Source organism: Pseudophryne corroboree, chromosome 5 (genome assembly GCF_028390025.1).
Source record: "Pseudophryne corroboree isolate aPseCor3 chromosome 5, aPseCor3.hap2, whole genome shotgun sequence".
NCBI classification, from domain to species: domain Eukaryota; kingdom Metazoa; phylum Chordata; class Amphibia; order Anura; family Myobatrachidae; genus Pseudophryne; species Pseudophryne corroboree.
This window is the reverse complement of record NC_086448.1, coordinates 498109564-498123440: the sequence shown is the minus strand read 5'-3', so window position 1 is coordinate 498123440 and position 13877 is coordinate 498109564. Positions and strand designations below refer to the sequence as shown.

The 13877-nt window shown below is 43.6% G+C and overlaps 1 protein-coding gene across 6 annotated transcripts in view; it reads right to left on the bottom strand.

The window, feature by feature from the left end:
- RELCH (RAB11 binding and LisH domain, coiled-coil and HEAT repeat containing) overlaps window positions 1-13877 on the bottom strand; it is a 292769-nt gene that overhangs the window by 29492 nt on the left and 249400 nt on the right. For all 6 annotated transcript variants that reach the window (XM_063922986.1, XM_063922985.1, XM_063922987.1 and 3 more), the window contains 3 exons: window positions 7375-7513; window positions 6523-6639; window positions 3269-3357 (listed from right to left, as the gene is read on the bottom strand). In XM_063922986.1, coding sequence (XP_063779056.1) covers window positions 3269-3357; window positions 6523-6639; window positions 7375-7513 — 345 coding nt within the window. The remainder of the gene's footprint in view (window positions 1-3268; window positions 3358-6522; window positions 6640-7374; window positions 7514-13877) is intronic.

Genomic DNA, 13877 nt, shown 5'->3' with positions numbered 1-13877 from the left:
ATAACTGTATCAGATCATGGCTAATTGTGCTCCATTATCAAAGTCTATATAAAAACACATGCTTATATAGTCTTAGCTTTATGAAAACAATCAACATAGTATTAACTCAATGGGGACGATTCAATTGTTAGTCTTACCAGCCACCACTGCATGGTACCAACGGAGCAACTCAATTGTTTCTTCGTTTGGGCACGCACGCAGCTGCCGAGACACATTTCAGCTCGCAGCCTCTTGAGGTCGAAGCTGAAATGTGCGTAAACTCCGTGGTTTGGGAGCACAAACCTGGTACTAATGGGTGCGTGCCCAACGGGAGCACCAATTGACTAGCCCACGAAGCAACTGAATCAGCCCCCAAGTTGTCATTTGTAAATTCATTCCAAAGAAAACTGTGTGCCAAGGCAAGTGTGGCTAATTAAAGGAAATTTTTCTAACTAAATGTAAATATCCTTCAGAAAATCAAAGTGTGTTTTACACATCAGTGGTAACATTGTAATTATTTAATAAGCCCTTCTGTTAAACCAACATACTCATGTATACAAGCCACACAATACAATACTGCTGTTAGGACATAGTGACAGGTGGAACTTCTCACCAGATGGCAAATATGATATGATTATGCAGCAGGAAAAGTCAAAGGACAAAAGAAATCTTCATGCATCACAGGGCTAAGTGCTGCGTCTGAAGACACAGCCTCGGATCACCATCATGACCATTGTATACAGTATGGATATGTTGTTTGTTCAGCCGACATATCACAGAGTGCATCGGAGAGTGTGTAAACAGACATTTCGCGTTGGCACTGACTGTCTGTACGGTTGACCGACTCATATACCTACCCAGGAACCGCTGACAATGGCATCACTATCGGTTACAGTGGCCAGACATGTTGGGCAGTGTATTGGTAAGTGTATATGCACAATATCGTTTGTGCACAACACTTACCAAATTGTTGGATCGGTAGGTACATGGAGGAACTGGCCGATCCATTGTTCAGGTGGGTACCCAGCAAATAATTGTGCTAAGAACTTCCGTGTTAAATTGTAGAGTTTATTATAATTGTTCTGATTACCAGTGTTCTTAGTGCTCAGAGTGTGCACCTGCATTTTCTTTTTTTCTGTGTGGCACTAAAAGTCTCTGCAAGGTAGCGCTGCTTATGTTTAAAATTACAGTGTGCAGTCCAGCCACCCATCCTTTTACAATAGTTAACACACTCTGGCCCAATATATACCGTATACACAGACATGGGACTTATACTGTGAGGAAGCAGTCAATTGACCGCCTGTCGGGATCTCGGCGGTCAGGTTACCGATGCCGGAATCCCGACACCATCTGAAATACTGGAGGTCGGAGTCTAGACCGCCGGCTGGTTACCCCTCTTGGGTGGTAGTTCACGCCACCACCTGGAGGGGAATAGAAACCTGTCGCCACCGGGCCCGAAGCGTGGCGAGCTCAGCGAGCCCGCGAGGGGACACACTGCGCTCGCCACCGGGATCCCGGCTGTCGGGCTTCCGGCATCGGTCTCCTGACCGCCGGGATCTCGTACTGATCGCATACTGTGGTGCAGTATACAGTATAAGCTTGCATGCTTGTGACAGGAAATCACTGTGCCATCCTCACATTACATAACAGACTTATCCTCTGGGTAGAAATACATTATAAATGCACAAAAATAACTGGAAAACAAAATCACAGAAACTGCTATATACGGAGTTATTCCTGTGTAATGAACAATAGAGAAATTAATCTAATTCGCTGGCAAATTAAAGCCTTAACTACTTAAACTGAAATAAATGTTTTTCCTGGCAAAGCCAATACAGCAAGGAAACACCAGACATCTTCCAATCGTTATGTCGTACAATACCTCCAAGCATGAAGGGGGTTAATGGTCTGTGAAATATGAACTGTAAACATCAGCATAACTATGTCCACTGGTCTGTTAGCAATAACCTCTAATTACCCCCTTCCTTTAGTCTGCTAGAGATGAAGGTTTGCTTAGACTCTTTGCAGCCAATGTAAGATGTTCAGTAGATATTACTAGCTATAAAGAGGAAGTCCAAATGAAATTTGAACAAATCACTTTACTGCAATAGGAAAAACCTGTTTAAAACGGCTAAATATTTAGACAGGCCCAATGACTAAACTACTGTAAATGTAGGGTGTATGAGGATTGCCTGTTACATTGCTAGATTTCTACTTTTCAATCTGTCTGAAAAAGCACCCATCACCTAAATACATCTGTACCACACAAACATTGGTTACTTACTGTGCGTTTCAGCTGTATAGTTTATTCGACATTAAGCATTTTACAGAACAGCCATGTTCTGGGCAGCTATATCTATTAATGAGACATTAACATCCCATATACTGTACTTAAATGAGCATGCTCACTGTGCACCAGAGATACTATCTATAACATCAAGTAGCCAGCGAACAGCACACTGGTTTTCAATGACCACTGCAAATTTAAATAATACACAAGACATTTGTGGCGAGGAGAGAGGGGTCCAGAATTATAGGCATTTTCTAAAAATGAATGTATAGAAATATAACTTTATATTGTGACAAGGCTTTTGCGCAACATATTCCAAATGGTGTGCCACAGTGGTGCTGCACACAGGTGGTCTGGTCCAAATCAAATGTGATCATTCACAATTCCTTGTGTCCTGCATTCGTCAGGACTGTCTCCTGTTGCCAATCAAATGTGAGCAGAGGCCAAGGAGGAGATTAAAGAGAGAGTGCTCTCCTGCTGTCCTACTCTCTGTTGCATGGGATCCAAAGCTGCACTCTTCTACAGTAATCACTGACAGAGACACCGCAACTGTTAAGTGCTTGATGGTCATATTAAGGGGCAATTTGGAGGATCTAATCGGCACTATAACGGGCACAAGGTGCTCTGATGGACATATAAATGACATGGGTGAGGGTGGTGTTAGAACAGTGAATTTACCCTTTGTGGTTTGTTGTATCGAGGGGACTTTTTCTTGTGCTCAGACATATACTTTCTGGCAGAAATCCTAGTTCAGCACACTTGCAGTAGAAATACCTATATATAATTACTATAAACTTTGGGAGTCCAGCAAAGTTAGCAGAGGTATATATCAGAGTAAATGAGACTATTTTTAAGGTACGAGTGGAAACATCCCTGGGTGCTACACAGTGTCATGGAAGCAGGACACCACTGTAAGTGAGCACAGGTTTACAGACCAGACACAATGTAATACGTCCCGCTCTAGTCTATAAGATACTGTAATGGTTCCTTGGTTCTTACCTCATGTTCAGGAGATAGATGTTCCATATCAAAACGTAGACATCGAAGTCCTGGTAAAAAGTGATTTACCATCAATTCTTCTGATATGACTACACATAGTTAAGGCATTTTACAAATGTCTGTCCTATATTTTGACCCTAATAAATGTATAACTAACTACAAGTACTGTTCTCTTTCATAGCATTCTTAAGATGTCCTACAAAGAACTGAGGCTGTGATGAACATACACGTTATAGGCTTCCTTTGGGAGTAAACATTTGTTCTTTGGCAGCACTATGCTGCATGCAGGGGAGGTACATATTCATATGAAAGCTGTACAGTATTTGTGTACTACATGTAATTGCAGGCCGTACTTTCCTTGATTACAAATTATTGCATTTGCATTGTCAGATGCAGATTTATCCCCTTTATTTGGTTATACTATATATTAGGCTATATCATTTATGTCTATTGTTGTGCTATAGTAAGTAGTATGCTGAATAAAATGTTCTCTTCTGAGTGAATGAGATTACATAGGAATAAGGAAATCTGTTGTCAAGCAAAAAACAGTAATCTATATGTCAGAGAGGACATGGTGACAGCTACTCTTTAAAATCAATTAGTACAGGTTGAGTCTCCCTTATCCAAAATACTTGGGACCGGAAGTATTTTGGATATCGGACTTTTCCGTATTTTGGAATAATTGCATACCATAATGAGATATCATGGTGATGGGACCTAAATCAAAGCACAGAATGCATTTATGTTTCATATACACCTTATACACAGCCTGAAGATCATTTAATACAATATTTTTAATAACTGTGTGTATTAAACAAAGTTTGTGTACATTGAGCCATCAAAAAACAAAGGTTTTACTATCTCACTCAAAAAAGTCCGTATTTCGGAATATTTGGATATGGGATACTCAACCTGTAATGTGCATTGTTAGAAAGCCAAATGCTGTTTCATAATTATGGCACACTACCAGAATGGAACAGTTCTTTTTTTATTATGTGCAGTAAACACTAATGTGCACTGCATGCATACATGGATATTTTTGTTGTGAGGTACAGTCAAAACCCAGTTCTATATTGACGGATTTTACATTTTCTCATGCTCTCTTTTTGTGAATAGTTTAGTTGGCCCATGTCCCCTATTTTGTACTTTTTCTCCTTATTTTACATGGACACAAAATGTTATACTGCCACGTGCCTACCAACATTTATAATGTCTAACTTTGACATGGTCATGCCTGCTTCATTAGTGGCTACTGAAACGCTCGGCCACCCACGAAACCCATTCTCTCCGCTAAAAAACACCCTTGCCACGCGCACCACATATTGTAAACATGGGGACAATTGTGAAATATTAAGTGCAAATATATTGGAGAAATCAGCATGCTTGTACACTACATATATTGCACACATCTGCCTTATCCCTCTTGGTCTGTGTGCACAGGAGGCTTTGATCTGTGTGTGAGTGATGTGGTAGTTTGTGAATTCTACATTTTGCATAATACTTAGGATTATAGAGGATTTATAGTGAATAAAAAAAATTATGGATACGGAGGCTAAGCGTAAGGCAGCAAGAGGTAACATTCCTTCCTAAAACATTCCTTCCTAAACCAGCGTAACTTTCTTACATCATTTTCACTTACAGTTGACTACATGCTGTACGGTAATAATACTGTATCTCATGGGTCTATTCATGAAGCAGTAAAAAGAGGACAAGTGATCAGCCAATCAGCATTGAAGTAACATTTAGAATTTGCATACTATAAAATTATACAGAGCAGCTGACTGGTTGCCATGGGCAACTTCTCCATTCTTTACACTGCTTCATGAATAGACCCCTTAGAGCTTTGTATGACTGAATCTGTGAAGATTAGAGCAGTTGTACCAATCAATGGTAGATCCTGGTGCATTATCAGGAAGCTCTGGTAAATCAGAGATTAAATCACTACAATTCCAGGTAGAGTGGAAACTATTTCATCAAAGAACAAGCCGTAACTGACTGCAATAATCTTTTGATTCACCACAAACATATAACAAATGCCAAAAAGATATAAAAAAAGGAATAAAATAAGTGTTCAAAGCTGGATGAGAGCACAAAAGAGGAAGGTGTTGGGAAGGAAGCAGTAATCGATTTACTCATGACTAGAACTTCTCGTTTATAAAAACACAAGACTGGCATTTATGCTGGAAAGCCAACACATAGCTGGCACAACTCACTGAACTAATTTTAAATGGATTGTCCAGGAAGTTATGTGGCAGTAACTCTTCTCAAACGTACCACACATTTGCATCCTGGAGCACAAACAGGCCGCTATTCCTGATTTATTATGTTACCTAGTCCTATTCTTGCTACCATTCTCTCTCTCTCTATAGGCATCACGAACAGGGATATTATAAATGCATTATGCGCCATTTACATTAAGAGACCAAAGCATTGGAAATACTGCTGATAAGGCTTAGTACTCCTGAAGCACCAGGAGCTTCTTATCTGTAATAGAAGTAGAAAATTATGTTACGGATGTAAAGTTCCCCCATATACAGTAACACCCACCTCTGATTCAGATATACAATAAACATAGTTTGGCATGTTTTCATGACAGGAATTACAGATTTACTCAACCACATATCTTCATTTCCCTGCAGCAAGACTGTTTATACAAAAAGAGACAGCCATACAAAAGAGGAAGTCCCATATGTAATATGTTCCAGTGGTAACCAGGCTATTTCATTATTTTCTTAAATGCAGGTTTTAAATTAAATTTATGTTTTGGCTAGAAGGAAATGAGGCCTTACTGTATTGTTTTAGTTCATTTGTAATGGCCTGCATTTCCCCCAAGCTTTTGCTGGCTGTAACAGTGCAATCATACTCTGTATAATGTATAAAATCCATAAATTTTCATATATAAAGTTCTGCATATAGTTTGTGCGTTAACAAGATAGATATATAGAGAATACCAGCTGTAAGTTTACAGAATGTGAACATCCACCTGTTGCCCACATAGGGGTGTATTCTCGACTTGTCAGAAAAAAAATCACCCAGCATTGAATAGTTCGAACCCCTTCAGACCTAAACCTGTCGGAAACTGACATCTTTCCGACAAGACGGCAGATTCCGACAGGTATTGAATACACCCCATAGGCTGTAAATAACAGAGTCCTAGTCTCTGATCGCTAGTCTCTGATCGTTTCCCGTTCTCTTGTCTCCATGTTTATGCAGATTAATGTTTTGCAAGCAGAAATTCCCAGGGAAAAGGATACAGCAGCAGGATAGAGCACTATAAGCTTCAAACAGGTAAGTGGCAATGTCCAGTCTTTTGGGATCCACTGACTGTTGGTTATTGACCAAAGCTAATTTGTGTAAATGAGGAAGAACGACTAAAATACAAAGAAAAATATTACAATTATTTTGGCAATGGTTAAAACCTTTGATACACCTTCAGAAACGGCTTAAATAGACATCATAATAGTGAAATGCAAATTGTAGAATTATTTCACGTGAAACTCATAGATAATAATGTAGAGTGGGAGAGATTATGTTTGCTGAATACAGTTATGCTTCACTGTTTGATATATCGTGTATATATTCAACTCCTGGCTTTAGGAATGTGTAGGCAGAATACATACCCTCCAACACTGCCGAGCTGAAAATCAGTACTAATAAGGGACAGGGGCGTGGTCATGGGTAAAGGGGGCGTGGATAAGCAGCATTCCCATAGGCTTCAAAAGAAACTGGAGTCGCTGAAAACCGGTACATAGATCCTTTTGGCCGGTACAGACCATGAATAAAATGGTACTGTACTGACCAAAAAGGTATAGTTGGAGGGTATGTGAATACTAAAGTAAGTTCTTCTGAAATTTGTGTGCGATTTGGTTGCTATCTGAATTGGGGTTTGCCCTCTGCTAAAGAAATATGCATACAGATGCAATAAGTGTACCAACAACTGATACTGTACATGGATCTAAATTACTTTAATCATGTTATTGTATCAAAAGTGCAGTGGTTCCTTTATTCTTGCTTCTAAAGCTGGCAGACACAGGGAGTAAGCCTTAAGTAAAGGAAATCCGCATGAGATGCTAAGCATGACTGACAATGCAGAAATGGCTACTTACACTCATCTCTGAACTTTGGCTCTGCATTAGGTCCAACTCTTCCAAATGTCCTGATAAGTTCAATCTGCAATGAATGCTGATCCTGATATTGAGGGTCTTCCAGGAATGAAGCCAGCTGCATTTTCACTCTCTCTAATAACTACGACACAAGCATTATTATATAATTATCATCATCATTGTAACATGCATAATACAGGGACATACAAGGTAGACCATGTAAATGCAGACCGAAAAACAAAAAGTAGCGAGGACTTGTCCTAACAGAGCTTACACTCTAATTGGAAGAGGGCAATGCTTAAACAACAGGAACACAAGCATGGGCATTAATATCCCACTAACAGTGACATATACACAAAGGGGGGTACCTTGTATTTTCTGTTTACAGTGCTTGAATTTGGCAATAACATACAATAGACCACCTCCAAAGTAGAGCTTTTGAAAAGAACAAATGGACATTGCTATACACAAGAAAAGGAAAATATTTTAGGACCTTTACAATCCCTGACACTGTACTGCTGAGGAATACCGGTATCTACTTTTTATGTGAGGTGACTCTTTGAATTTGCACTTATAATGGTTACTGAAGCTTTCTCCCCAAACCTATATGAAAAGTATATAATATACCTCTAAACAGTATATTTGACTAGAAATGTTTCATGTCATGTAGGAGTCACTAATAACCTTTACATAGCGCTGGTCATGAAACCTGATCTATAGTTTTTTCTTAACTGGAAAATTCCCTTTTCTTCTTTAAAACGTGCTCACAAGGAAGAACAAAAATCTACACACAAAGCTCATGTCTGTGGAGGGTACAGCAAATTTCAATGACCTATTGCCAATGTCAGGTAGGAACAGCTGCTTTTCTAACTCCTTATTCTACTTCATCTTCCTTTTTCTAGTTCCTCTTTCATCCTCCATTTCCACTACTCCAAACCCCATTCCCCTACATTTAATTAACAATTTCTCTCACTGGAGTCCATTCCATTCAGAGTGGATTGAATAGCGCCGAGAGGGAGCCCTTGTACTTATTAAATACAGTGCAATGTGATGCCTGACGAGAGGATTTCTTCTCACACCCCTCCGGGGGTGCAAGCGATAATCCGACAAAAGTACTGGCGCGATGCTGTTATCTCCCCTTAGCGCACTGGGCACTGAAGTTGGAGAAAGCCAGTTCCCTTAACTACACACACTGTTTAATCCGTGAAAACCGGCCTTCTCTGACATAACAGCATGCTAAATTGATTAGCATCGGGAGTTCCTTACCGGCATTTTTCAATGCGCGCTGAATTGAATTGACCCCATTGTAACTTGTCTATTTCTCTTCTCTTGCCCTGAAAACTCTTCCCTACCCTTTCCCCTATATTCATGCGTCTCTGCCCACAGCACAAGAACAGTGCAGATAATAAGGAGAGTTATGGTAGACTCTCTTTCTGCGAGGTACACTGGGTTCCACAGGGAAAACAGAGGTGTAGAGCAGGATCTTGATCCAGAGACACCATCACGCAAAGCTTTGGCTGTCCCAGGATGCATTGGGGCCTACTATATAACCCCGCCTCCAGGCACTGAGAGCTCAGTTTCGTTAAGAAGTCCAATGCAGGAGCAGGTAAAAAGAGAAGGCAGATGTTAGTCACATAGAACCACAATCTCACAACAGGAGAGGGTACCAGCGGCTAATGCCGTAGAACCTAAAGAAGCTAGGTGCGTCAGGGTGGGCGCCCTGTGGAAGCCAGAGTACCTCGCAGAAAGAGTTAAACATGGTAAGTCTACAGTAACTCTCCTTTTCTGCAGCGGGGTACACTGTGTTCCACAAGGAAAACATTGGAGATGTCCTAAAGCTGTTCCTCAAGGGAGGGGACGCGCCCTAGCGGGTAAGAGAACACGGCGTCCAAAGGAAGCATCCTGGGAGGCGGAAGTATCACGGAGTACCACGTAGCCGCCTTGCACAACTGTTCTGGGGATGCACCACGGCGGGCCGCCCAAGAAAGTCCAACAGACCGAGTAGAATGGGCTTTAACTGCAGCAGGAGCTGGGAGTCCAGCCTGCGCATAGGCTTGTGCAATCACCATTCTAATCCATCTGGCCAAGGTTTGCTTATTTGCAGGCCAGCCACGTTTGTGAAAGCCAAACAGAACAAAGGGGAATTTGACCTCCTGAAGGAGGGAGTCCTCTACACATAGACATGGAGAGCCCTAATTACATACAAAGAACGTTCTTTTGGAGACATATCCGAAGAGACAAAGGCCGGAACCACAATCTCTTGGTTAAGATGAAAAGATGACACCACCTTAGGTAAATAACCTGGGCGAGTTCATAGAACAGCCCGGTCCCGGTGGAATATGAGAAAGGGTGGACGACAGGACAAAGCACCTAAGTCCGACACCAGTCTTGCAGAGGCAATGGCCAGCAAGAACAGGACCCTGGCTGTGAGCCATTTAAGGTCCTGGAGACTCTTGCAGAGCATTCAGCACAACAGACTAATCCCATGGAGCCACAGGAGGCACATAGGGAGGCTGAATCTGAATAACACCCTGAATGAACGTCTGAACATCAGATATAGAGGCAATTTTTTTCTGAAACCAAACAGACAAGGCAGATATATGAACCTTGAGGGAGGCCAGACGAAGACCTAAGTCCAGGCCTCTTTGCAGAAAAGCCAGTATTCTGGAAGTTCTGACTCCATGGACATCATAATTCTTCTCAGCACACCAGGTGAAGTGAGAACTCCAAACCCTGTAATAAATCTGGGCAGAGGCCGGTTTGCGGGCCTTCAACATTGTTTGAATAACCGCCTATGAAAATCCTTTAGCTCACAGGAGTGATGTTTCAAGAGCCACGCCATCAAATCCAGTCTGGCCAGATCTGGGTAGAGACAAGGGCCCTGTACGAGGTGGTCTGGTCGTTGAGGAAGTAGAAGGGGATGCCCAGTCGATAGACCTTGCAGGTTTGAGAACCAATGCTATCTGGACCACGCTGGAGCGACTAGAAGCAGCATTCCTCCTTCCTGTTTGAACTTCCGTAGAACTCTGGGCAGGAGAAACACTGGAGAGAACGCGTAAGGCAGTCGAAAATTCCATGGAATTGCCAGTGCATCCACGAATGCTGATTGAGGATCCCTTGTCCTTGATCCGAAGACCGGAACATTGTGATTGTGTCGAGACGCCATGAGGTCTACGTTTGGTAGACCCCACCTGTCCACAAGGAGTTGAAAGACTTCTGGATGAAGACTCCACTCTCTGGCGTGTACGTCCTGGCGACTGAGGTAGTCCGCTTCTCCGTTCAGGACACCTGGAATAAACACTGCCGATATACTTGGCAGATGCCGTTTTGCCTAACAAAGGATTTTTGACATTTCCTTCATAGCCATGCGGCTTCAAGTGCCGCCTTGATGGTTTATGTATGCCACTGTCGTGGCGTTGTCTGATGGTACTTGAACCGGTCTGTTCCGTACCAGAGGCAGGGCAAGTGATAATGCATTGAACACCACCCTCAGCTCTAGGATGTTTATTGGAAGGTTTGATTCTTCATTGGTCCACCGACCCTGAAAAGAGTGTTGCTCCAACACCACTCCCTATCCTAGTCGTGGATCCAGAAGGGACGACCCCTGCTCAATTGCTGGTCCTGGAGCCACCAGGTCAGCGACAAACGAACCTCCGGAGTCAACAAGATAATTTGGGATTTGATCCAATGAGGCAGGCCATCCCACTTGGCAAGAATTAATCATTGCAGAGGGGTGACAGATGAAGTGTCTTATCCTGTCCGGTCCTTGTCTGGAGACAGGAACAGTATCTGACTGTGTGTGTCCAGAAGTGCCCCTAGGTGCACCATGCTCTCAGCTGGGACCAACGAGGACTTCTTCCAATTGATCAGCCATCCGTGGGCTTGTAAGCAACTCACTGTCAATTGTAGATGACTGAGGAGGACATCGTGGGAACTCGACCAGAATCGGCAGGTCGTCCAAGTACGGCAAGATTCTGACACCCTGGTGACGGAGGTGCGCCGTCATCACGGCCATAACCTTGGTGAAGATCCGAGGAGCTGTGGCCATTCCAAACGGCAGAGCCTGGAATTGGTAGTGACTGTCGCCAATAGCAAATCGCAGGAACTGCTGATGCAATATGGCAATAGGAATATGCAGATAAGCATCTTGTATATCCAGGGATACCATGTAATCTCCGGGTTCCATCGCCAGCACAATAGAGCACAACGTTTCCATACGAAACTTGGCTACCCTCACAAATTTGTTCAGTGACTTAAGGTTGAATATAGGCCGAAAAGATCCATTGGGTTTCCAACCAGAAACAAGGTTGAATAATAGCCTCTGACACGCTGAGACTGAGGTACCGGCACAATGACTCCTGTACTCAGGAGAGAACATACCACCGTTTGTAAAGCCTGCGCCTTCAATGGGTCCAAAGGGAGTACCGTAGTGCAGAACTGGTGAGGGTGAAGTCTCTTGAATGAGACAGCGTACCCATGAGAGACAACTTCCAGTAGCCAAGCGTCTGAAGTGGTCATTAACCAGACCTGGGCGAACGGTAGAAGTCAACCTCCCACCCTGGCCCGCCCCATCACGCAGCAGGCTTGTCTTGTTCCGAAGCAGGCTGACCGGCTGTCCCGTACCGTTTCGTCTTGGGCTTGGTGGCCTTGGGAGCACGAGATTGTCTGGGGTAAGACTGACCCTTGAGGTCGAAAGGAACAAAATGTAGTAGTTTTTGCCTTCTGAGTAGAAGGATTAGCAGGAGGAAGAAAAGCAGTCTTAGCAGCTGCTAATTCAGACACTATTTTATTCAGGTCCTCTCCTCTCCAAATAAAATGTCCCCAGTAAAGGGGAGTACCTCCAAGGTCTTCTTGGAGTCCAAATCCACTTTCCACGACCTTAACCACAGTATGCGGCTATCCAGGACAGATGTGGATGACGCTTTGGCTGGCAGTACCACCGCCTCAGAGGATGCCTCCTGAATGCAATAGGCGGCGGTGCATATGTAAGACAGGTATTGTCTGGCTTTGTCAGAAATATCCTTTAACGCCTGAACCCACGCCTCAATACCTTTTGCAGCCCAAGAAGCAGCTATGGTGGGCCTAAGAATGGCCCCTGCAAGGGAATATATCGATTTCAGGCATCCCTCCACACACTTATCTGTCTGTTCCTTCAGGGAGGTGACAGTGGTGACAGGCAGAGTAGACGACAACTTGAGACGGGTAATGTTAGAATCCACCGGCGGTGGATTTTCCCACTCACTACATAACTCAGCAGGGAGAGGATAGCGAGCCAAAGCCTGTTTACGGAGCGGGAATTTCTTACATGGGGTAGACCAGGGTTCCTTCCTGATGTCCACAAGATGATCAGAATGGGGTAATACAGTTTTAACCACCTTCTGTTGTTTAAACATATCAGTTTTTTTGGCCACTGTAGTGGAATCCTCATCCTCAGTAATTTGTAGGATCTGCTTAATAGCATCCACAAGGGCAGAGACATCAACCTGTAAGGTAGAACCCTCGTCAGTAACACATGATTCAGAGTCTGACAGGACCGTATGCTCCCCCTCCTCATCAGATGAAACATCAGAGAGGCTAGTGGATTGTGAGGAGGTAGCAGCCCGCTTAGAGGACCCAGGGACATGGGAGAGACCTGGAGTAGATTTCTGTCTAACCAAAGACTGATTTAAATGCTGCAGCTGGGTAAACAATTTTTTTTCCGCCCAAGGCGGACAACTTGTGGTGGCAGTGGCACCGGAGGTCCCATAGGGGGGGCTAAACGGTCTACAAGAGTCCCCAGGAGGGTAGTGAACATAGCCCAGGGTGGCTCCATTGTAGGTACAGGAGCTGCAGGCTGACTGGGAGGTGTATGAAATGTTGAACACAGACCACCACACAATATTTCCCCCTCAGGTAAACCTCTGGAGCATACCTTGCATTTTACAGGAGCCTCCAGAGTTTTACTGTCCTTATTGTTAGACATTGTAATAAAGCAACAATCAGGCTATTAGTACGATGAAGCCAGAGAGCGTACACAACCTGCGGACAAAGTACACAATAAGAGTGCACACACTGGTGAACTAAATCCCGGTGTACATGACTGTAACAGAATAAAAAATCCGTATAGTGTTAAGTACTGTGTACACTATATTATAGGACCCTGGCGTACCTAGTCCCTTCGGGTACAGAATATAGTGACAGCTACTTTAGATGGGATACACATGAGTGAAACCATATAGCAGATACCGGCACACACAGTCACAGGCAATGCAGAGATTATTATTAGCACGATATAGGGAAGTGTAAGCAGCTCCAGGGCGGGAAATCTGCAAAGAGATGGCGCCCTGGGCCGGGGGAGGTGCTACAGGTCAAGCGCAGACTCCCCTATGTTGGACCTCACCGCCGGTACTATGGAGCCTTACCAATAAGGGCACTAGTACACCCGACCTGTACTCCTATGCCCTGGCGGATATAGTGGGGTCCCTGCTCGGTGACAGTGTCCACGCCAGCATCGCAGTCCATCTCCC